General features: G+C 47.5%; 1 protein-coding gene across 5 annotated transcripts in view; it reads right to left on the reverse strand.

Annotated features, from left to right (window-relative positions):
- DLG3 (discs large MAGUK scaffold protein 3) overlaps positions 1-23,555 on the reverse strand; it is a 54,502-nt gene extending 30,947 nt beyond the window's left edge. For 2 of the 5 annotated variants that reach the window (XM_069463994.1, XM_069463993.1), the window contains exon 1: positions 13,174-13,230. Coding sequence is in view for 3 of the 5 variants with exons in the window: in XM_069463990.1 (XP_069320091.1) it covers positions 14,093-14,195; positions 14,977-15,133; positions 16,851-17,010; positions 17,603-17,747; positions 18,088-18,224; positions 18,520-18,689; positions 18,922-19,046; positions 19,467-19,517; positions 23,199-23,555 (1,405 nt within the window). In the remaining 2 variants the exon portion in view is untranslated. Of the gene's footprint in view, positions 1-13,173; positions 13,231-14,092; positions 14,196-14,976; positions 15,134-16,183; positions 16,336-16,850; positions 17,011-17,602; positions 17,748-18,087; positions 18,225-18,519; positions 18,690-18,921; positions 19,047-19,466; positions 19,518-23,198 lie in introns of those variants that run through there. The other 3 variants (XM_069463991.1, XM_069463990.1, XM_069463992.1) reach the window with 3 other exon arrangements.
- Positions 23,556-25,907: the final 2,352 nt, after the last annotated feature.

A 25,907-nucleotide genomic window follows, 5' to 3' on the forward strand; every position in this document is an offset into this window, starting at 1 on the left:
AAAATCTAGTGCTCAGAATTTGTGGTGATGTCATTTCCTTTACTAAACTATAAGCTCCTTGATGTGGTTTTGTTTCCTTCTCAAAGTTTAGCGCAGCGGTCTGCCGCCCCTGTTGAGTCAACAAACATTTATTGAATGAGCTAACTGGATATAGAGATCTGACAGGCCAAACCTGAACTCTGTACTTCTCAAATTCTGGCTTCTCAGGAACAAATGTAAGAGAAAAGAATATAAACTTTCTCCTTCTACCTGCCAAACATGCTAAAAAACTGACCAATAAAACCTCAAACCACTTCTACAAAACACTGACAAGTCAGAGGTTCCAAAATATAAGTTAACAGCCTGATAAAGCATCAAAAGGGCCTGAAACTACAATATTCAGTATCGTGAACTGGACACACGCCCAGGCCTCTAAATCCATCTCACCTCTAAGACTTGTTTTCAAATCCATCTACCTTCCTAACGACAGAAAAATTGCCTTCTAAGAATAAAAAATGACGTTTATTATTAATTTGGAAAAGCTGAAAGGTGCTCAGTTTCTCAACCTGTATTAAGTTCCTTTAGTCCTATTTGATTATAGGCAGGAAGATATAGAGACAGGAAACAAATGGTAGCAACAAAGGACACTTACTCTGCATGCAGTATAGACTACCAATGATTTGAATGAAGATATAAAAGGAAAAAGCCCTTTTATAGAGAATAAAAGCCATGCCTATCAAATTTAGAAATGACAATGACACTGGGGAGACACGTGGATGACAGACTTCAGACACATAGATTGTGACAGGTAGAAACAATGAGAAGATGCAAATAAAAATAAAGTAAAATAGAGAACTGTATCTTTTTGACCTTGAGTCCCCACACGAATACTGAATAGTGAAGACATGACTGAATAATAGCTCGTGTTTTGGTTGCCTATAAACTCAAAATAAATCACCAGCTGCCCAGAAAGCTCATTCGGTCTCATGGAAGTGCAGGCATTCAAATCGCAAACTCATACAGCCCTTATTTGCCATTGCTGAGCTGCCCTGAGGCTCAAAGGAATCACCAATTGTGAAAAATAACAGAACTCTGGTGGAAGTGAAGTAACAACCTCAGAAGAGAGTCACAGGTTTTGATGAGTATGAATTGTGATTTAGGTTTTTGTACTTGCCTTTGGAGTATAAGGATATGTCAGAATTATAAACCTCTGTCCCAAAACTATGGCTCATGTTTTCAAAAGAATTAGATGGAGCTGAAAGTAAAATAAGTCCCTCAAGAAGACATTTGTTAGTATGGAGTAAGAATATGAATTGCCAAATATCACATTTCAGGAATTGCAAACTTGTCTCTATGAAAATAATTATGGGGCCAGGCACAGTGGCTCACGCCTGTAATCCTAGCACTCTGGGAGGGCAAAGCGGGTGGATCATTTGAGCTCAGGAGTTCGAGACCAGCCTGAGCAAGAGCGAGATCCTGTCTCTACTAAAAAAATAGAAAGAAATTATCTGGACAACTAAAAATATATAGAAAAAATTAACTAGGCATGGTGGCGCATGCCTGTAGTCCCAGCTACTCGGGAGGCTGAGGCAGAAGGATTGCTTGAGCCCAGGAGTTTGAGGTTGCTGTGAGCTAGGCTGACGCCATGGCACTCTAGCCCTGGCAACAGAGTGAGACTCTGTCTCAAAAAAATAAACAAATAGGCTGGGCGCAGTGGCTCACGCCTGTAATCCTAGCACTCTGGGAGGCCGAGGTGGGCGGATCATTTGAGCTCAGGAGTTCAAGACCAGCCTGAGCAAGAGCAAGACCTCATGTCTACTAAAAAAAATAGAAATTATATGGACAGCTAAAAATATATGTAGAAAAAATTAGCCGGGCATGGTGGTACATGCCTGTAGTACCAGCTACTTGGGAGGCTGAGACAGGAAGATCCGTTAAGCTCAGGAGTTTGAGGTTGCTGTGAGCTAGGCTGATGCCACGGCACTCACTCTAGCCTGGGCAACAGAGTGAGACTCTGTCTCAAAAAAAATAAAATAAAATAAAAATAAATAAATAAAAATAATAATTATGAAGCCTATTACTTAATTTCTAATTATGAGTCATTATTAAAAGAATCTGATACCTCTAAAACTAGACAATTTCTAAGGTCCCTTCTAACTATCGCATAATTATGATTTTATGACCAAACCAATGAGGTCTGTAAGGAATTAAAACTAATGCTAGTCTAATTTAATTTTTAATATAATCTAGAAAAGGGAAATCTTCAAATATGCAAATAATCCTAAACTCTCTGCATCAGAAAAATTATCAAGGCCGGGCGCGGTGGCTCACGCCTGTAGTCCTAGCTTCCTGGGAGGCCAAGGTGGGAAGAGAGCTGCAGCTCAGGGGTTCGACACCAGCCTAAGCACAGTGAGACCCCATCTCTAATTAAAAAAATAAAAAAATAAAAATTAAAAAATAAAATAAAATAAAGAAAAGAAAAGAAAAAAATTATCAAACCAATGAGTGTAAGTTACAAAAAAAAAAAATTTCTTAAGCCGTTGTGAGAGGGTAGAAAAGTGGCAAACAAGCCTCAATGTGGGAAAATATCACTTGAGGAAAAATCATTTCAGCTCTACTTTCAGCACAATGGTTTAGAACAAAGACTAACCCAGAACAGAAACCTGGGTGTCATTGTTCTGTTCCCTATACTGTCACAATGAGCTTCCTCAGCCATATACACACATAGCCAGGGTTCTGGATAGCAGCCTGAAGGATACTGGGAATAAAACAGAAAACAAAACAGGCCATATCAGCGTGCCATAAAAAATTCTAGTTTATCCCTATTGACTGGATATTTTTGTCCCCCAAAGAGCTTAGAGAGGATAAAGGAAGAGCTATTGAGTAAAAAGTGCTATACTATATAAAGGTTGCATTACATTCAGCCACCTGGTCTGAAATGAGTAGAATGAAAAAATGCCTTTATCTCTCAACAAGCTAAGAAAAAGTATTCACAGGACCTTGCCATTGGTCTTTCTCACCTATTCTGGATCACCCAGCAGATCAGGGAAAAAGGCTCAAATAGGGATTTTTCTCTATTTCAAAGGAATTTCGTACAAATGAAAGATTAACCCATAAGCCAAAGTATTTATAAACTCCAAGACAAAATACCTCATCCATTGGATCTCTGGCTCTTGAATTAAAAAAAAAAAATTCCATCCAAAAAACATGAGAATGAAGACATAATTATACCTTTTCCATGCCCTCAAGGTGGTGGGTAGCTTGTTCAAAAGGATCCTTTCCACTTAACAGGGATGCTACAATATATTAACTGAAACACACATTTTATGACGAAGCTTGCCAACTTGAGTTAATGTAACCAATTTCTATGTTTTACCAGGTCAATGGAGAGTCTAGAGTCAAATGTTCTTCACAGTAGTCACCCCTACAGGATCACAAACTCTCTGAAAATCTTTATTGGGGTATCAACTGAATCTCCTTTAGGTCAAGTTTCTGTGGAAGAAACCCAGAAAATGGGACCTAGAGAAAGATTCCTCTCGTCTATACTAACAGTTGTCAGGCCAGGCGCGGTGGCTCACCCCTGTAATCCTAGCACTCTGGGAGGCCGAGGCTGGCGGATTGTTTGAGCTCAGGAGTTCGAGACCAGCCTGAGCAAGAGCAAGACCCCATCTCTACTAAAAATAGAAAGAAATTATATGGACAGCTAAAAATATATATAGAAAAAATTAGCCGGGCATAGTGGCGCATGCTTGTAGTCCCAGCTACTCCGGAGGCTGAGGCAGGAGGATCGCTTGAGCCCAGGCGTTTGAGGTTGCTGTGAGCTAGGCTGACGCCATGGTACTCACTCTAGCCCAGGCAATAGAGTGAGACTCTGTCTCAAAAAAAACAAACAAACAACAACAACAACAAAAAAAAACAGTTGTCAAAACATCTACAGACATTTTTCAATAACTAATAATCCTAGGGTAAAATATTATAGAACAGAGTAAGAAACCCAAAATCCAAATCGTGTGTGTGTGTGTGTGTGTGTGTGTGTGTGTAAAGTATTTTATTTATAATAAAGGTGATACTTCCAAACAACAGGGAAATGATGGATTATTTAATAAATGGTACTGAGATAACTGATTAACACTTGCAACAGAAATTGTGTTAGTATCCTACCTTACATCATAAATCAACTCCAGGCAGGATAAGGTTTTAAATATAAAAACAAAAACATTAAATAACAAGAATAAAACACAAGTGGGTATTTATTTGCTCTAAGGATAGAGAAGGCCCTTCTAAACCTCTGGGTACAGGCAAAATACACAAAAGAAAACACTGATAGATTTGACTATATAAAAACATAAAACATCTGTACATCAAGATAAAATAAAAAAGCAAATTACAAACTGGGAAACATCTTTGAAATATATATGACAAAGAATATTCTAACTCTATTAAAGCTTTTATATATCAATGAGAACTGATAAACATACCCCAATAGGGAAATGGGGAAAGGGTATGAACAGGCAATCCAAAAAAATAAAATTACTAATAAACACACACACATAAATGTTCAATCCTATTATTAACGAAAGAAATATAAAGAATAACACTTTTTTCTATCAAATTTGAGGAGATTATCTTAAAAAAATAATACTCCATGTTAGTGAGGATCATGAAGTAGACAGACTGTCAGTGGAAGTGGAGGCTGATTTGGCAAAATGTATCAAATTATTGTTGATCCAATAATTCTATGGAAAGGAATTTATTCATAACAAATAATCAGAGATTCAGAAAAACCTTGTAGAAGGAGATCCAGCAGAGTGCTTTGTATAATATCAAAACATTGGGAAACAACCTAAATGTCTACCAGCAGGGAGACAGTTACACAAATTATAGCACACCCATGAAGGAGCATTATTTAACTATTAAACACCATTTTTTCAAAGAAATATAATGACCTAGGAAAATAGTCATGATATAAGTTAATGGAAAGAATATAAAACTGCTTAAATCCAATAATTCCATTATTGAAATATATATGTTATGATATATAAAATATAAATATATAAAAGTTTGGAGGGAAATACACACATACAAGAGGGTTACCTCTGAATGTAGTTTTATAGAAGATTTCAAATTTTTTAACTTTGTATTTTTCTGTATTTTTCAATTTTCTATAAATCTAAATGTAATACTTTTAAATCTAGGAAAAAATAAATATAATTTGAGGGAGTGAGGAGGCAGACTGAACAGGATAGGCCCAAGGACAAAGCTAGGACACACATGTACTAGAAACTTCCCTCCACACTGCTCCTAGCTCATTGATCACTTTCCTCTGGGACTGTTCATTCAACCAATTCCAGACAAATCTACTTAAATGTATTATCACTATTATCACTGCGCCATCTTATCCCAAAGTAGACCAAAGAAGTTTTGCCAATGCCTTGCTGAAATCTAGACATATCATATCTACCATATTTCCCTGATCTATAGCCCAGTAGCCCTGCCCATCGAGAACATTTGATCAGGCTAACATGACTTGTTGGACCTTGGTGAACAAATACTGGTTCCCAGTGCTCACTACTTCTTTTTCTGAGTATTTACAACATAACTCTTAATAATCTAGTCTGGGCCGAGCGCAGTGCACGCCTGTAATCCTAGCACTCTGGGAGGCCAGGGCGGGAGGATCGTTTGAGCTCAGGAGTTACAGAGCGAGACCCCCATCTCTACTAAAAAAAATAGAAAGAAATTAGATGGGCAACTAAAACTATAGGAAAAAAAATTAGTCAGGCATGGTGGCACATGCCTGTAGTCCCAGCTACTCGGGAGGCTGAGGCAGTAGGATTGCTTGAGCCCAGGAGTTGGAGGTTGCTGTGAGCTAGGCTAACGCCACGGCACTCTAGCCCGGGCAACAGAGTGAGACTCTGTCTCAAAAATAATAATAATAATAATAATCATCTAGTCTGGAATTTAACCCAAAATTTGCAAAATTCTCTTTCTCCTTTTCGAAGGACATCTATCCAGATCCCTAATGTACATATTTATACAAAATGTTAATTTTCTGCTTTTGGTCTATTCACATTTTCTATCACTTAATGTCATCAAGTAGAAAAAAAAAATCACAAAATCTCTAGGGCTTTGCTTTTTAATGATATCTAAATTCTTTTTTTTTTTTTTTTTTTTTGAGATAGTGTCTCACTCTGTCACCCGGGCTAGAGTGCCGTGGCGTCAGCCTAGCTCACAGCAACCTCAAACTCCTGGGCTCAAGCAATCCTTCTGCCTCAGCCTCCTGAGTAGCTGGGACTACAGGCATGTGCCACCATGCCCCGCTAATTTTTTCTATATATTTTTAGTTGTCCATCTAATTTCTTTCTATTTTTTAGTAGAGACAGGGTCTCATTCTTGCTCAGGCTGGTCTCAAACTCCTGAGCTCAAAGGATCCTCCTGCCTTGGTTTCCCAGAGTGCTAGGATTACAGGCGTGAGCCAATGCACCCCGGCCAATGATATCTAAATTCAGTGAAAAGCAAACAAAAGTCCATTTCAAGAAGGTGAAAGCCTTATCATAGCAAAGAAGAGGGGATAAGACCCTTATTAAAGCAAGATTTTTAATTAGCTCAAGACTGAGTAAATAGGAATTGGTAAACTGAATTTATAGCTTACTTGCACTTATCTAACAGAATTTGAGTTAGAAGAAACATTAGAGATCATTTTGCACAGTCCCCTCATTTTATGTATCAAAAAATTGAGTACCTAAGAGGTAGGTTGACTAATCTAAGATCATTCAGCTACTTAAAGTTAGAATCCAGGAAGGCCTTGGCTCCTCTGACAAGATTTTATTTATATATAGATTTTATATATATATATATATTCTTACATAAAGGGAGCAAAAATAATTTTTATTTTTTACAATAAAACAATCAGCCTATTGTGGAATATAAGACTAAAGCTTTAAAAAAACAATAGTGTCAATCAGAGTCAAGATTTTAACAAGTAACACATTAAATTAAAAAGAAATCCTAAAAAGCTATAATTAAATAAGAAATAATTCATTCTCATTATTGTATATTATCCTAATCATTCTACCCCATCAGGAAGAACTGATGTTTTACAGACACCAAAGCTCCTAGCATTTTGCCTCAAACCATCTAACAAAAGGACAAGAAAGCACCTGTCTAGCTAAATTCGGAATGCTTTGCCAAACCTAGCTACCATGTCCTTGGGCTACATAGAATAAAGAAAAGCCCAGCACAAACACACACACACACACACACACACACACACACACACATAAAGTTCAGCTCCAGGGAGCAAAACTGAAAAGAAAGCTTAATGTTTATTTTTCTCTTCTAAGTTTACAAAACAGGGTGGGCCTAAAAAGGAGGTAGCTACTTTGGGGAAAAAGTCAGGCAATCCCTCAAAAATGTTAAAAACTAAGTTACCTTATGACCCAGCAACTCCACTCCTAGGTATACATCCAAGAGAACTGAAAACATATGTTCACACAAAAACTTGTATATGAATGTTCATAGCAGCACAATTCACAATAGTCAAAAGGTAGATACAACCCAAATGTCCATCAACTCAAGAATGGATAAACAAAATGTGGCATAATGATAGGATGGAATATTATCGAGCCATAAAAAGGCATGAAGTACTGATATATGCTACAACATGGATGAACCTTGAAAACTTTATGCTAAGTGAAAACAGCCAGACGCAAAAGGCCACATATTGCATAATTTCATTTATATGAACCTGCCAGAATAGGCAACTTTATGGAAACAGATAGTAGATTAGTAGTTGCCTAGGGCTGGGGGGAGAGGAAGAGCTGGGGGGAAATGGAGAGTGATTGCTAATGGACACAGGGCTTCTTTTTGAGGTAATGAATATATTCTAAAATTGATTGTGGTGACAGCTGCATAACTCTGAAAATTCCAAAAACTGCTGTACACTTTAAATAGGTTCATTATACAGTATGTGAATTATATCTCAATAAGTTGTTTTTTTTTTTAAATGTGGGCCCTATCATTTTTATCAGGTCAGCATTCCTAGCTAAAATTAACTACTCCCAAAGCCTTAAACCCCTCCAGCACACAATGATAAGAGTGAGAGATAGTTATCCTCTTGGTTCCTTCTAATCACCTGACTAGCAACATATTTGGCTTGCTCCAGCCTCAGGTCAATTTGGAAACATTGAGAATCGCATCAGGGGACTGAGCAAAGCAAAACTGAACAGCAAACAATAAGTACACGAAAAGATGCTCAACATCATCAGCCATCAGAGAAATGCAAATCAAAACCACAATGAGATATCTACCACTTCACATCTACCGGGATGGCTAGAATCAAAAAGACTGACAATAACAAGTGTTGGGGAGGTTGTAGAGAAATTAGAACCCTCATGCACCGCTGGTAGGAATATGAAATGTTGCAGCTGCTATGGCATTTAGCCTGGCCATTACTCAAAAGGTTAAACAGAGTTGCCATATGATCCAGCAATTCCACTCATAGGTATATATATACCCCCCCAAGAGAAATGTAAACATGTCCATGCAAAAATGTGCATACAGATGTTCGTAGAGCATTATTCATAATGGTCAAAAAGCAGAAACAACCCAAATGTCCATCAACTGATAAACAAAAGGTGATGTATACAGATGATGAAATATTATTCAGTCATAAAAAGGAATGAAGTATTGATATATGCTACAACACTGAAAAACCTTGACAATATTAAGTGAAAAAAGCCAGTCAAAAAAAGACCACATATTATATGAATCCATTTGTATGAAATGTCCAGAATAATCAAATCCATAGAGATAGAAAGTAGATTAGTGGTTGCTTAGGGCCGAGGGGGGAATAGGAAGGTGGTGGGGGCAGGTGGTGGGGGCAGGTGGTGGGGGCGGGTGGGGGGGGGTAACAACTAAAGGGTATGGGGCAATGAAAATTCTAAAATTGATTGTAGTGTACAACTCTGTGAACATTTTAAAAATGACTGAAGTATATCCTTGAATGAATTGTAAGGTCATAAAAAATGAATGACAAATACAACTCCATTTCACTTAAAGAATTGAGAAATGCATACTTACTGCATTAATGTTCTTAAGCCTGCACACTATTAAGTCATGCAAGCCAACTCCCACCTTTTGGCTCCTCCTAAGTTTCCCCCCACAATATCATTCCCTAGTAATCTTCCTAAATCCACTTTCCTTCTACAAGAGAAGGGATCTCCCTCAGGCTTCCAGCAGCCCTTCTACCCCAAGGTTACTTCTTCCTTTGAGGCAGGAGCTTGTGGCCATTAAGACTAAAAAGCTGAGATTTGGGAGTTGGTTTTACTCCATTTGTTAACAGTTTCTGGCACCTGAAGAGTCTCAGAATGGCATCTTCTACGGTGTCCAGATGTATTTGGGGAGAGGGCTTACAGTTTTCCACAATAGTGAGAGATAGTTGTGGCCCAGTGGCAAAAGCCTTAGACCCAAAGTTCTCAGGAAATCTGACTTTAAACTTTTATTCTGCCCCTCACTGGCTATGTGACCCTGAGTAAGTCACTCCACCTCTCTGACCATCATTTTCCTCATCTGTAAAATGGAGATAACACCTATCCCACAGGGATATCCTGAAGATTAATGCTTAACAGAAGTATCTGAACATAGAGATACTCAATTCAATTCAACAAACCATGTGCCAGGCTCCAACTAGATGCTGGGAACACAAAGATAAATACAATACTAGCTGCCTTCAATTTGTTCACAGTGTAGAAATGCTGTTTATAGGAATTCATTTTCTTTCTTCCTTACCATAGCCTTCTTTCAGGATGGCAAAGTTTCAGAACTTTGATTCTTTGCCTTGGTATACTTTCACCTCTGTTCTCAAGAGAGATCATACTGATAGGATATCAGTTATGTTTAACTCCTTCATTCTTAAACAGGAGGAGATGGGATGGTTACGTAAATGTTATGAAGAAAATATCCCTTTTATGCTTTCAAGTTATTGTCATCACTGATCCCTAACTCTTCCAGACCTTATCTGAAGGTGTTTCCCTGGTGAAAATATGCTTATTTGGCACCTTAAAATAAGTTATGGAAAAACTCTTATTCTCTCTCACTCCCCATACCCCCAGCCTGTCTGGATTTACATTCCAGTTGAAAAGACTGGTCACAAAGGATCAGTTCCCACTTTAGCTACCTTAGTGACAAATTTCTGGCTCACCTCCTGATTTTGAGATCAGGTTCTACTCTAAAAACAAAAGAGCTTTCCAGAAAAATACCAGCTTGGTTTATAACCAGAGGCTGACACAAAGTAACTAGGGGGAAAATGTCGGAGATCTCAAAATGTTGTAATACAAAGCCCATCCTTCCCTTGGTGGAGCAATGCCACAAGTCACGGAAAAATATTTTTCATTTTAGAATAGATTGGAAGAGAGGCTTTGGCAAGAGCCAGTTGTTTAAATTTTCAATTTGAATTTTAAGCAGGATTATACATGCCCAAGAACATCATGCTATTTTTAGCTAATAGGTAGGATTGCTGTGTCCACAATAGATTGGAACAATCAGGACTGAAAATATTAAACAGCATCTCTCACTGTGGTACCTTATCATGTAGCAGTTTTATTTTAATATTTTCCAAATCTTCATCATAAAAACACCTGTAAAGCATCCATGCTAGGCACAATAGAAAGATGTGGTTTCTATACTTCATTATGAATTTAACCCACATTAAGCAAACTGGATATATGAAAGAATCTCAAGGTCAGAGTATTACCAAGTTGCCATCCAGCCCGTGTCCAGGGGAGATACATTAGGAAGCAACTGTCCTAAACCTATCACCCTTCCAATGCTTGTGCCCTCTCTATGTATTAAAAGGAGAGGGGTAATGAAAATGTTCTAAAATTTACTGTGGTGTTAGAGGCACAACTCTGTGTCTAAAAGCCATTGAATTGTATACCTAAATGGGGGAATTCTATGGCAAATGATTTATATCTCATTAATGCCTTTTAAAAAGGAAGAAAAAAATTGTTCTCTATTCTAATTAATCAAAGCTATATTTTTAAGCTCTCATGCTAAAGGCTATCTAGCTAAAGGCTGCACTGGTTTGGAACGGTGCCTCAGCGGCCACCATGGAGATCACTCTAACCTTCCCCTCCACATACATCTTTCCCTGACTCTTTACAGCGTCTGTTATTTCCCCAGTCCCTTTTCTGTTGCTCCTCCACTCTTAACTAGGTCTTAGGTCTCTCAGGTGTTCACAAGCATGGTTTGTCCCAACTGGCAGACCTCAGGATTAAACTGATTGATTGCTGACCCTATGCAACTTTCCCATCATGACCTTGGGCAAGTCATATCCTGGCTCTCCTCTCATTGTTCTAGTATGCACAATAAGGGATCGACATGATCTTTTCCAGCTCTCACATTCTATGTGAAAAATATCCAAATAATGAACACTTACCTGGCCAATAACATGCAAAATCTCTGCCATTTTTGCCAATAGACATATACTTGGATTATGCATTTTGTAAATACCCACCGTGATGCAATCCTCTAAAGAACTGTATATATTTATAAAATGATCAATATGGAGTTCTTATTTTTAAAAACTAGCATTTTATCAAACAAAGTTCAGAGCCCAACATGGAATGCTTAATAGTCCCTCTGGACCAGACTCCAAGGGTCCATTTTCAAATGGGAAAAAAAAAGCTTCTGCATGTTGGGGCCCTGTTGGATATATCAAACCAAACAAAGAAGTAAGATTGGGGTGGGACAGCCTTAACAACAGTAGTTCAACTAAATCCTGAAAGAAAAAAAAGGCCTTGTTTAGCAAGTGCTAGAAAGACCTAACATAAGATAGCACCTCAACCTACATTATAAACTCTCAGAAATATGCTCAGACAGCAATAAACATTGCAGGAATCCCCTTACCCTGGACAACTTGCAGCTTTTTTATGCAAACCAGTGGCATTCCCCCAACAAAAGTCATAGAATATGCAGTCACTAGTTTCCAACATACCACCACCAAATTCACAGTATTGTTTCCGAGTGCCCAACATTACAGAGCAAAACCAAAAGAAACATCAATTTCTCTCCCCCCCCCCCCCCCCCCGCACACACACGCGCACAACAGAAACCATTTCCTTTGCAGAACCTACTTTGTCTAAGTTGTGGGCACGAAATGGATAAATATGAGTTGCTAACATAAAAATCAGATGGTTAGCTCTATACTGAGAAGCAAACGGCACACACATAAATCATAAAAAGCAATAACCCTAAGGTGCGTTCCCTGTCAGCAAGCTGAAAACCTAACATGGAGAGAGATGATTCAAGGTGCCCATTTGCATCCCTCTTTCCCATTACCTCAGACCAACGAGCTCTCCAGTTAGTTACCTCCCTACACCTCTGTCCCCCATCAAAAAAAACCTCGGGCAAAAGGTGGCAGGCCCTCTCTTCTTTCCCTACAGGCTCCTGAGGCACTGAACAAGCACGGAGGAGGGGGCGGAAAGGACTGAGGTAGGCGCTTTCGATCCCTCTCAGCTTTGCGACAGGACGACAGGGCTCCCAGCCTCTCGGCTTCTCATCACGGAACTAGAGCACCTGCCAGGGAAAGGCCCCTTCCTCCACCTTAGTAACTGGCCCACAGGGCCTAGGTGTCCAAGGAGCCCAGGCGCTGCAGCCCTAGGGGACAAAGGCCGCCTTACAAAGGAAAGGGGGAGGCGAAAGAAGTCAGGAATAGTACAAGACCCTTGCAAACAAAAGGGAGAGGGGCAGGAGAATACCAGACCAATCCCGGGTGTTCCCAGAGGTAGCCAGGTTGTGTGGAGAAACGCGTGTGGGGGGAGGAGAACATTTAGAAAACTGCTCTGAGGAAAGAGATTAGGGAGCTGCTGGGGGCGCAGAAGCCAGCAGGAAGCGGGCAGCAGGCAGGACTGAGGCCCTGGGGCGAGAAGGGGGCACAGTTCGCGGGTGGGGAAAGGTGATGGTAAAGAGGTGAAGGCCACACAGGGCCCTGTGGAGGGAAAGCTGGCGCTTCGCCCCGCGCGGCGCTCCAGGGGCCCTCAGAAGGGGCTCAGGAGGAGGCCCGGGGCACGCAGCGAAGGCATTAGGGGGAGAGGGCAGAGCTGGGGGCGCAGTGTTGGAAAAGAAGGCTGAGAACAGAACCATAGAGAGGCCAGGGGGGACTGTGAGGGGGCCTGACCCCCGTCCACCCCACCTCACCTGGCGCCGGGTCGGAGTCCAGGTCTAGTGCTGAGAAAGCGCCAGCTCGGGCCAGTCCCTCCGTCCCGCGCGGGAGACTAGGGACACAAAGCGGGGCGCGCGGGAGGAGGAGAAGAGGGAGGAGAGAGGAGGAGGAGGAGGAGGGGGAGAGGAGGAGACGCCAGAGGCGCGCGAGGGGGGAAAGGAGGGGCGCCTGCCGCCCTCCGCCTGGGTCAGGGGCGGGGCGTGCAGCTGGAGGCCGCGCTCGCCCGGCCAATGGCCACCCTGCCGGCCGGCGGACTAGGGCGCGCCTTCCCGCAGCTCACCTCGGCACCTGAGCCGCGGTTGGCCCCAGCCAATCAAACGCATTTATTTGCATAACTAGCCCCGCCCATTCGCCCCAGTCAGGGGACTGCTCAGTGAGAATACAAAGAAGGCCCCCTCCCCCGTAGGGGGACTAGGTAGACTAGCGATCCACTACCCCAAGGGCATAGTATCATCTTTTCAGCGCGTTTATGGGTCTTTCGAGGTCATCTTGATGAGGGGAGGAGAGTGGGGGGTTCATAGACGTTTGGTTCATGATCTCTTAAGAGATTGTATCTCTTCTCCCTGAGATCCTTCTAACCAAGAGCTGTTCTCTTTTCCAGGGCACATAGTTCCCCGTCTCCGCCTCTCAGCCCTCCGCCCCGCTCCCCTTTTTCTAGCCGCCTAATCTCTGCACTTCTTCCCGTAGGCTGCTGCCCACTACTGGTCTTCTGCTGCACTGCAGCCCTGATCACTAGGCTCTGAGCACAGCCTTCCTAGACACCCAAACCAACCCCCATCCTGGTTACTGCCCTAAGCGTAGAAGGGACCTGGTCTAGTGGCTTTGTTACCTACGATGGCAAAAAGCCAATACAAATTCCTCCACATCATCACTTCCCACCTTCCCTTATCTTACCTTCAGGTCTGTACTGGGCCACAATGGTGACTGACTGGCCAGCCCGTTTCAAAGCAGCTGCAGCCTGCTCATGAGTTGCATTCCTCAGGTTCACTCCATTAACCTGGCCAAAGAGAGAAGCTGTGAGCCATCCCAGAAGCAAGGAGGGGAGTCCTCAGTCCTAGCAGTTAGGAGAGGGAGGGACAGAGGTAGCCCATCCCTAAGCCATTTGGATGTCTTTCCCAGTATTCCATCCTTGTCCCTAGAACAAGACCTAAAGGAGGCCGGGCGCGGAGGCTCACGCCTGTAATCCTAGCACTCTGGGAGGCCGAGGTGGGCGGATCGTTTGAGCTCAGGAGTTCAAGACCAGCCTGAGCAAGAGCGAGACCCCACCTCTACTAAAAATAGAAAGAAATTATATGGACAGCTAAAAATATATATAGAAAAAATTAGCCGGGCATGGTGGCGCATGCCTGTAGTCCCAGCTACTCGGGAGGCTGAGACAGGAGGATCGCTTGAGCTCAGGAGCTTGAGGTTGCTGTGAGCTAGGCTGACGCCACGGCACTCACTGTAGCCTGGGCAACAGAGTGAGACTCTGTCTCAAAAAAAAAAAAAAAAAAGACCTAAAGGATATGACATTTCTAGTGTAATAATTATCTTTGTAGAGGTCAAATGCCAATTAGGGTTAAGATCTAAGAGACATTCATTTCCTCCTCAAGAATAAGTATAGTCCTGGTCCCTGTCCCTCACTAAGGATGTCTATAAGAACAATGTAAGTTTTCTCCAGTTCTTATCCCTTCCCTCATCCCAAAAAGCATTGCTTGGAAAAGAAAGCTTTCCCCTCCTCCCTTTTACACTGGCATAGCTCCCATCCTCCCACCTCGCCTTTGCCTTTGTCTCCTCACCGATAAGATCCGGTCTCCCCTGCGCAGCTCCCCACTCAGGTCAGCTGGGCCGCCTGCCAGGATGAAGGAGACAAAAATGCCTTCTCCATCCTCTCCTCCTACGATGTTGAAGCCCAGGCCTGTGGATCCTTTGTGCAGGATGATCTTTCGGGGCTCTCTGGTGGGAAAGGAATGGAAGAGTCAGGACAAGGTAGAGATGAACTGTTGTCCCAGTGAAGGCCAGCCTGGAACAAGAGCCATACTGGCTGTAGGGAGTAAGGACTTGGGTCCCTATGTATGACACCCTGTTTCTCCCTTTGTCTCCTGAAATCTGCTTGGCTGCTGTTTTCTGTCAGGTGCCAAGTTTCAGTTCCTCTTCCTGAGGGCTTAGAGTCAACTTCCCAGTGGACAGTCCCCTACTCTCTCAGGTCAACGAACCCCTACCCTGAACTCTAGAGACAAAATCTCAGAGCCCACTCACTGGTCTTCTTCCTTCCCAGATTCTCCTATCCTACCAACCAGTGTGATGGACCCTGGGCCACAAGAAGAGGAACAGTGGAATCACCCTTGGGTTGAAGGCACTCACCATCCACACAAGATGTGCATAGTTACTTTACACACGCTGCTCTGCAGTCTCAAAATGCCACCCACCAACTATGATCCTTCCTACCTTCCTCAACAACATATTTAGTCAGTAGCTACCACTATGTACCCTGCTAGGTGATGTGGCAGACAGAGAAAGAACTTCTAGAGCTGGGTGGGGTGGCTCACACCTGTAGTCCCAGCTTCTGGGGAGGCTGAGGTGAGAGGATTGCTTGAGCCCAGGAGCTGAAGACCAGACTGGGCAATACAGTGAGACCCCATCTCAAAAAAAAAAAAAAAAAGGAAAGAAAGAAATCCCAGGACCCCAAAAGGAGCTTAGGAGCCAGACTGAAGAGAGGAGAGAAGCACATGAAAAACCTGCATAAAACTAACCACGTCTAAGGAACCCCTCTGTAAATGGTCACAGTGTCATCAGGTGAGAGCAAACAGCTGCACATGTATATCCATACAACCAGACTCCCAGCACACTCTCCTCCCCCACTACCTTCACTTGTCATAAGCACCTTTTATGTGAGCGGCCCCAAGCCCCAAGCAAGACTCCTGCTTTCTTGCTCCCAGTCTCAGGGGCAAGACTCCCTCCCTAAGTCTCAGATGCTTTTGCTCATTCATAGGCGTCCACTCCTACCTGGCATCCCCTCCAGGCCGCAGGGAGCGGAGCGGCCAGGCCCACCTTTGTGAAGCCCTCCTCCAGGCCGAAGCCGAGGCCGATCCCAAGCCCAGGGCCAAGCTGGAGCCTGAGAACTTGCGGGCCCTCTCCATGGCTCCTCTGGCTCTCCCCCGTCCGCCTACCCTTCCGGTTCCACTGCAGCCTGCCCAGCAGCCTACCAGGCCCCACCCCGCAAACCTGCCCCCCGGAACCCCAGCCGGCCTGACCAGTTCCAGCCGCCGCAGCCAGCGGGGCGGGGCTGTTCCCCGCGAGGCCACCGGGCCGGTCGGCCTCCCAGAGTCCAGCCAACCCCACCAGCTGGACTGCTTTCTTCTCTCATTTGAAATGGTTGCAGCAGAGGGGACTGCAACTGCCTCAGGGCAGGAAACTCGCAGTCCCCTCAACGCTCCACTCCACCCTTTATCTGCACTTTCGGATCGGGGCCACTCATTCGGCACTCCCCCTGATGGTAGAACTTGTCCCTGCAGCTACCTCTGTCCCTCTCCAGGGCCCCAAGGGCTGAGGGAAGGCCCGAGACCCCAAAGCTGGGACTACAAAGCCACACTACAAGGAGGCTTGTGGCCCGCCGGAAACGGATTCCTCTCCTTCCCCATCCCCGGCTAGATTGAATGGGGCGGGGTCCTACCTGGTAAAGTCCTCCTCAGCCATCATGTGCCTGGGGATAGGAGAGTAACGGGTGGGGGGAACCTGAGGAGGAGCAGGGTAGCTGACCTTGCTCTCCACAGCCCCGATATAACCCAGGCTGGAGTTATGGCTTATGTGGTTGTCAGCCAAGGCAGTAAAAGCTGGAATCAAGAAAGGGAGAGAAAGGTTCAGAAACTGGTCCTGGCAAGTACCTTCCCCCAACCCCCTCCAAGGACTTTCCCCCACACCCTACTTCAGGTTCGAAAGAGACCAAGATTCCTCAGGCCGCTCCTCCCCACTCCATTCATCCCCCACCCAGGGTTCCTCCTCCGCAGTCCCTTTCTAAATCCTGGGCTCACTCCTGTGAGTCTTAGAAAGAGCTGAAGTCAAGGCAGTCTACAAAGAAGGCATGACTAGAGGTGTGACTAATAATAATCCCTCACATCTCTATAGCCTAATACAGTTTTCCAAGGGCTTTCTCGTCCATGATCTCATTTGATCCATGCAGCAGTCCTATGAGGAAGGCAGCACATATATCATTAGCTCCTTTTTTGCCAAAGAGGAAACTAAAGACAGGTGAAAGGGACTTGCTCAAGGGCACCCAGCTCTAAGGGACAGAGCTGAGATCTGCACTCAGTTCTTCTGAGCACTATCCTCTGTTCTTGCTCTCTCTTAACAAGGAGTATGAAGTTCTTTCCCTTGAAACCAGTGCACAGGACTTTAGGCCAGGGACAGGGGCTGATGGGTACGTACTGCTGGCGTAGTCAGGGGGAGCATACATGTCGTTGAGGTGGAGGCTGCCTGGCTTGGCCACCTTCAGATAGACCATATCAGATGTGTTCTTTAGCGAAGCCACAGCTTCCTCATGCCTCACATCCTGCAGATTGGTGTTGTTCACCTAGAAGCGGAGAAGCCTCAGGTTAGGACTTGGAAGAAGGGAAGGCCTCTCCAGGGAACTGTGAGGGGTGCCCTTTCAGTGAAACTCAAAAGTGGGCTAACAAAGGCCCAAGCATAGTGCTGTGAGGAGCAGAGAGGCAGGAGGCAGGGATAGGGCGAGTGAGAGGACCCCAGCCATGAAAGAACTAGGGTTTTGGTTTCTGGGTAAACACAACTCAGACGATACTCTTGAAATTCCTCATAATGTCTCATCCCCAAGTGAGGTTCAGGTGGAGTGAGAGGGTGCTGGAGCTCCTCCTCCCCACCCTACCATTTGGGTATCCCTGTGAAGTCTGTCTCACCGCCAGCAGCCGGTCCCCAATCTGTAGGCGTCCATCCTTCTGAGCAGCACCCCCCTCGATGATCTTGGTGATATAGATGCTGTTGTCTCCTGGGATGTGCTGATTGCCAATGCCCCCAGCAATGCTGAAACCCAGGCCTGAGTGGGAACCAGCAGGGAGTGGGAGAGGGCCACATGGAAAGGTTAGAGTGTTGTCAATCCCAAATCCAACCCCCCACTCCCATCCAACCCACTGGTCCCACAGGAGCTTCCCCAAGGGATCCCAACACTAGGCTGCCATCCCAAGGTCAGTAAGGGTCAAGAAAGAAGGCTGTGAGCTGGAACAGGGGGAGTAAGGCAAGGAGTAAGGCCATTCCCTTCCATTCTGTATGGGGCCAGCTAGGACCTGGAGCTGGGGGCTCTGGCCAGAGCACAGGAACCTGAAGGGCCGCACCTTTGGGTCCTTTGAGCAGATTGACCTCCATGATAGTCTCGGGTGGGGGCTGTCGCCTCCGCACCACCAACCGCACCACAGGGCCCGCCTCCTTCAGCGCCTCCACTGCCCGGCTGTGTACCACCTCCGACACGTCCACCTCATTCACCCGTAGCACACAGTCATTCACCCTGCAGGGGAGGCCCGAGAGGCATGACACTGCACCACCACCCCTCCACCCCATCTCCCATTTTCTCCGCCTCCTGTCTCCTCCCCACCTCATTCCTCTTCATCCCTCCTCTTCCCTCCTCTACCCACGCCCCTCTCAGATCTAATGGAAAGGTCATCCTGCCAGGCTGGCCCTCCTCCCCTCATCTCCATCCTGCCCATGCCACCCACAACCCTGCTTCCAGGCCATCTCACCCCAGCCTCCCATCCATGGCAGCTGCTCCACCAGGGATGATCTTGGTAATAAAGATGCCAGGGTCATCAGGGACATGGGGATTGTCGATGCCACCTGCAATACTGAAGCCTAGGCCAGAGTTGCCCTGCAGAAGGGGGTGGAAGGGCACAGTGTGTTCACTCTGAGGGTACAAAGAAGGGTTCTGGGCACCCCATTTCCCTCTATGTCCCAGAGCAAGTTCTCCAGGCCTCAGAAGGGACCAAGGCAGGCTAGGCACATTTGTCAGAAACCTGGCCGTTTCCCAACCTGTGCTGATCATTCTGGCAGGGAGGCCTCAGCAAACCCATCCCTTCCACAATTCCCTAGGCCTCAGTGAGCAAGGTCAATTAATATTCGTTAGTGGGTTGATTGATTGATGCAGTGAAGCTACCTCTGAGGGCTACTATCTCCCCATCCTCTCAATGCAGGTCCTCCCATGTGTCTTGAAACCATGGTTCAGGGCCCTCCCCTCTCCTGGCTCCAGCCCTCTCCACCCATTTCATCCCCTCTCCACTGGCAGACTCACCCGCTCAAGTACTATCTCCTCATATTTGAACATTCCATCGCCGCCATTCACCTAGGGGAAGAAACAGGCAATCCCCTCAGTGCCTCTTGCCCTCCCAGCTATCTACCCCCTAGTCAACCTGCCTCCTCCCTCACTCCCACAAGGTAGGAGAGCCCAAGTACACCCAAGGGTATCTCTTGGCCACAGATGAGGACAGGTTGACCCCAAGGAGGCTGCTCCCTTCCCCTTGCTTCCAACCAAATCAGGCCAAACCCAGCCACTCCTTTAGCCCAGATCAATTGTCTGAGACTGAGCCAGCCAGTGGTGCACTCACCAAGAGGCTGGGCTCCAGGGCCTCAGGGTTCACTAGGAGGGGTGCAGAGATGGCCTAAGGGGGATGGTAGAGATGGAGCATGGCAGGCAAACCATGCCACACCCAGCATCCATAGGGGGTACCCAGTGGCCTGGACAGGAAACCCCTCCCCTTCTGAACCACAGCTCTCCCAGCTTGAGGATCATAGACTCCCACTCTGTCAGAGCTGGAAGTACAGCAGACATCATCTTGTCCAACTCCATTCATGTGACAGATGGTAACACTGAGGCCCAGAGAGGACATGGGATGTGCCTAAGGGCACACTGGGAGTTAGCTGCAGAGCAAGGGCTAGAACCTGGATCTCTAAGTGCTCTTTTGATTACAGCAAGCTGTCAAGGCCACTGATGTTTTGGTCACTCATTCCCTTCCCCCAGCAGAGCTCATGGGAAAAAAGGGAGTTGTACTCCTCAGAGTACCTCGTGAACCCTCATTCTATACATTCTTCTGTGGCTCCAGGTACCCAATTCCTCAAATAGGCAGAAGGAAACAAAGTACTAATTCATTTTCTACCAAGGGACTTTTGATACTGAACCCTTTGTGTTTCCCAGCCGAAAGGGCCAGGGTGGGATCTGGTCAGGAGTCAGAGGCAAAGCCAGGGGTGGGACAGGAGCAGGGTGGACAAGATTCCCTATGAGGGAAAAGTCGATGACCCATGACTGATTGGCAGCAGAGTCCATGGTCTTCAATGCAGTAACCACAGGAGGAGAAGGAAGGGAGGGGATCAGAAACACAGGGTTGGTTTGATCAAACCACAGATGTGGCCTCCCAGACAGGACGTACTTGTGTCCATCTGTCAAGTAAAAATGCGATTCTGGACAGACAAGTAGCACCTGCCCCTGGCTCCCACTCTCATCCCCAAGAATGGAGGAGCCCTTTTGCCTCTCTCCCCAGGTATCCTGGCACCTCTCCCCAACCTTTCTTTTTTTTTTTTTTTTTTTTTGAGACAGAGTCTCACTCTGTTGCCCAGGCTAGAGTGAGTGCCATGGCGTCAGCCTAGCTCACAGCAACCTCAAACTCCTGAGCTCAAGGGATCCTCCTGTCTCAGCCTCCCGAGTAGCTGGGACTACAGGCATGCGCCACCATGCCCGGCTAATTTTTACTATATATATTTTTAGCTGTCCATATAATTTCTTTCTATTTTTTTAGTAGAGGTGGGGTCTCACTCTTGCTCAGGCTGGTCTCGAACTCCTGAGCTCAAACGATCCGCCCACCTCGGCCTCCCAGAGTGCTAGGATTACAGGCGTGAGCCACCGCGCCCCGCCTCTCCCCAACCTTTCTCTGGCTATGTCTCCCTTTCCTGAGGCCTGGCCTCCTCCTCAGAAGAAGAAAGCTGGAAACTCAGGGTGGGGGCTCCTCCACATGCCCTGCTCTGCTTCCCCCATCCCATCTCCACCCCACACAGCTTTGGCTTCTAGAAGCAGAGTGGAGGAGAGGGGGAGATGACTGGTTAGTCATGCTTCCACCATTTCAGGGTTTGGCCTCAGGACTTCCTGCCCTGCAGCCCTGGGAGTTTGTGGGAGGACTCCAGCTGCAGCCTCACCCTGGTTCCTGATCCCAGGGGGAAGAACTGGTAGCTCTTCACAGACCCAAAACCAACACAGCTGCCTTAAGTACCATGCAACAGACACACAGGCAAAACGACATCCATGTGGCTCTTGTATGTATCTGGTCTACCATGCGTGCCCACATGTGACAAGCCATGCCACAAGCCCTGATCAAGTAGTATCCAGAGACTTCTGACTCCCAGTGGTCCACCCTCAAGCCCCTACCCGACTCCTACACAGGGACCTGCTGCTAGGGCCAGGAGCCATCCAGGAATCAGCCCTGGCAAGGAAACCTTGGCCAACTGGCTCAGCCCTGGAATTGGCACCTGTCTCCCAGCTGGGCAGGACAAGCATGAGAGGGTGTTTGCAAGGGAAGGGCCCCAGGGCAAAGGGGCAAAGGAAAGAGGGGACTCACTGGAGACGGCAAAGGGCCAAGGCAAGGGACAGGGGAAGCAGTAAGTATGGACAGAGAGAAGGCCAAAACCAAGGGCTCCCTCCCCAGGAAGTCCCCACCTTTGCTTCTGAGAGCACATCTTATCCCCAGAGGAGGACAGAGGCAGCCAGAATGGTCACCAGCTTGGGGCAGTCAGCACCTGCCCTCGACAGCAAAGCCTCCTCTTCCTCTCTCCCCACCCTGGGAGCTGCAGAGTTGGATAATCAGACAGGCCCTCCGCCTTGTGTGCCAGGGACCTGGCTCTGCCGGCCCAGCCTCCATTTTGCTGCTTCTCCCACAGATGCTCCTTCCATTTTCTAAGCTGGCAGTTTAGGCTGGGAGTGGAAGCCGGAGTTGTGCTCGGCACCCAGGGGCTCCCAAGCTGTGCCAAGTCAGGGCTGGGGGCTAAGCTCTCTCACATCTGGGGGTACCCAAGAGGGACATGCCCTACTGGGGCCAGTCCCTGCACCAGGGCAGCTGCCCCTTGCCTGGCTCCAGGCACCATGCCTGCTCTGAAGCGAGGAAGCTTGCTTCAATCCCCCCACACCCCCACCCCAGCACACATACTTCAGAGCTGCTTGGACAAAAGAGTCCGTCCTTCTCAGCAGCCTCTCAGCCTTGCTTGGGACGTGTCTCTTACCTCCTCCCCCTCCCCTCCCTTGCCTGTCAAGCGCCTCTCACCAGGACACCACAGACACACACACACACACACACACACAGGCACACGCGTGCACTCTTACAGCCACATGCTCACACACATATACATGTAGCCACACACAGAGACACAGCAATCCCTGCAGCCTTATCTACAGAGACACCTCCACATTCAGAGAGACACCCCACACGTCCATGTGCACATTCACACACAAAGGGACTGGAATGGAGAGGGACTCATGGCATCGAGGGATGAAGCTCAGCAAACCAGGCACATGGACTCCTCTACACAGATTCACAGGAGCTCCATTGCCTTCCTCCACACACATACATACACACACATATGTCCCCCCTACGCAGAGCACCATGCCCCCTCCTCCTCTCCTGTGGAGACACACACCACACACAGCCCCCGCAGAACCTCCCGCCCCCTGCCAGACACAGAGACATTGCCAAACCCCCACACTGAGACAAACCCAATTCCCCCACACAGGAAAATGTGCCTCTCCGCCATACCTTCACCCCCTGACACACACAGCTCCTTCCAATCCCCTCCAAATGGAGACCCCCAAACAGACACACACAGGGAACCACACATTTCCAACCACCTCTCTTTGCCCAGCTGCAATGCTAGGGCTCTGGGTCCCCCAGCAACCCCTGCTGCACCCCAGGCCTCTAGGCCCCCACTATCCAGCCCCCCTGGGTTGCCCCACCACTGCCCCCACCCCCACCCCCTTGCTGGTCCATACCTGCTCATACCAGTCCCGGTTGGCACAGGTGCACTCAGGCCACCAGCTGGAGCCGCTGCCGTTGAGTTTGGGGGTGCTCTTGCCTGGGACTGGCTTAGGGGGCACTGGCCCCACATCCCGGCTCGTGGGGATGAGCTTGGCCTTGGTGCGAGGGGTGGGGGTGGCCCCCGCCTGCGAGGGCAAGGTCTGCGAGCTGTAGCCCCCATAACCCGTGCTGGCCCCATTGCCCCCACTTGGCCCGTAGGGGTCAGGCACTTGCCAGTCCCCATAGCCCGGAGGCTCGAGGCGCCGCAGGGCGGCCAGGCGAGTCACCTCATAGCATTCAGGGCACTTACAGCAGTGCTGGTGCTTGTGCATGGCACTGCCCCCCGCAGCTCGGACCCCCCAGCCCACGCCGGTTTCCACGCTGCCGCCGCCGCCGCCGCCGCCGCCGCCGCTGCCGCCGCCGCCGCCGCTGGGCTCCCGGGCACACTCACACTGCTCGGACCAGGAAGGGGGGGGCACCCGTGGGGGCGCCCGGGCGGAGCGGGGCCTGGGGCCGGGCGGGCGTCCCGGGGCTTCTGCCCCCACGCTGCCCCGCACCCACGGCTCCCCCTCCAGCACTGGCGGCTCCGTGTCGCCCGTCGTGGCTCCTGGGCCAAGGCCCAGCGGCAAAGAAGCAGCAGGAGCCCAGGCAGAGGCTGGGTGCTGCGAGGACCGCTTCTGCTCTGGTCCCCAGGATGGATCTGAGTGGAGTCAAGAGCATCTCTCCCTGGCTCCCTTCTCAGTTGATTCTAGCCAATCAGAGCGCAGAACCAGGCAGTGGCAGCGGCAGCGGCAGGAATGCTAAACAGCGGCCCCTTAAAGGAACAGAGGCAGTGGGGCCCCCAGGCTCAGCCCCAGCTCCGAGGATCTCTGGGGTACCACCGACCTTAGGGTGAAGGCAGAGGACTTGGGCCACAGGAGAGCTCAGGCACCTGATCTCATGCCCCTATATCCCCAATTTCAGCCTGTCCTCCGCCCACTCCACCCCACCCCACTTCCAAGAGGGAATTGCAGGGAGATGCTCAATGGGTCCCCAGGCTTGCTCTGAGCCAGGGCCATCAGAAGTAAAGACGAGGAAGCAGAACGGACCAAAGGGATGTTGGAGCAGGGTGGTGGGAGGTGCTCTCTCTTACAACGGACCAAGGAAGAGGGCAGCATGGGAGGCCCACTCTCCTGTAAATGCCTCCTCCACAGGACTATTGTTCTCTCAGCCTCTAGGCCCTGAAATTACTGCGACCTCACATTTGACCTTCTACCATTACCAGTGAGGGACTCAACCCTAGAACAGGGATTAACAGAAAGCTCTAAATCCTTATCCCTGGCCTACAAGCCCCTATCTCCTCGACTTCACCTTTGCATGGTTATGATGGGGGAAGGAGCTTCAGGATGCCAAGAGGAAAAATGGTCCAGGACAGGTGGAAAGGTAAGAAAGATCTGAAGTGAGAGAAACCATTCCGTGGGTCTGGAGTAGAACTTAGGAATACCTGTCCAAGGACATCTTCTTAGTCTCTCCTGGCTCAGCCTGCTGGGGGGATGGAGGAAGGATGACATGCCAGAAAGACTCTCTTTTTTTGTTGTTCTTGTTTTGTCTTTAGCTACCAATTATTGAGTCTTTACAAAGTCCTAAGTGCTTTACATGCAAACAAAACCCCTACTAAGGTGGTATTATTATCTGAATTGTACCAATGAGAAACTGAGGCTCAGAAATGTTAACACAGCTAGGTAACATAGCTGGAAGTGACAGAATCAGGATACAAATCCTGGTCATTTGACTCCAGAGTCCATGCACTGAACCACTATAGTATAACAGGTCTATTCTAAGTTCTCCTGCAGAACTTAGAGCTTAGTTCAATTCAATAAACATTCATTGAGCACCTACTCTGTGCAAGACTTTGACCTAGGTACTAGGGATACAGAGATTCGTTCTTTTTTTTTCCTGAGACAGAGTCTCACTCTGTTGCCCAGGCTAGAGTGCCATGGCGTCAGCCTAACTCACTGCAACCTCAAACTCCTGTACTCAAGGGATCCTCCTGCCTCAGCCTCCTGAGTACCTGGGACTACAGGCACGTGCCACCATGCCAGGCTAATTTGTTCTATTTTTAGTTGCCTGGCTATTTTTTTTTTCTATTTTTAGGAGAGATGTGGTCTCACTCTTGCTCAGGCTAGTCTCAAACTCCTGAGCTCAAGCAATCCTCCCACCCTGGCCTCCCATAATGCTAGGATTACAGGCGTGAGCCTCCGCGCCCAGCCCAGAGATTCATTCTTAATTCAACAAATATTCATGGAGCACTCAGTATGTGCCAGACACTGTTCCAGGATTTGGGGTTATAGCAGTAAACAGAACAAATCCCTGTCCTTGGGGACCTTACATCCTAGTAAGAAGGCACAGATTAAAATAAGCACAATGGGGTCAGGCACAGTGGCTCATGACTTTGATTGCAGTGTTTTCGGAGTCCGAGGTGGGAGGATCACCTGAGGCCAGGAGTTCAAGACCAGCGTGGGCAACATACTGAGACCTCTTCTCTAAAAAACAAAAATTCAAAATTAGTTGTGCATTGCACGCCTGTAGTTCTAGCTATTGGGAGGCTGAGGCGGGAGGATCGCTTGAACCCAGGAGTTCGAGGCTGCAGTGAACAATGATTTCACCACTGTACTCCAGCTTGGGTGACAAAAACGAGATCCTGT

The sequence above is a fragment of the Eulemur rufifrons genome, chromosome 30 (assembly GCF_041146395.1).
Source record: "Eulemur rufifrons isolate Redbay chromosome 30, OSU_ERuf_1, whole genome shotgun sequence".
NCBI classification, from domain to species: Eukaryota; Metazoa; Chordata; class Mammalia; order Primates; family Lemuridae; genus Eulemur; species Eulemur rufifrons.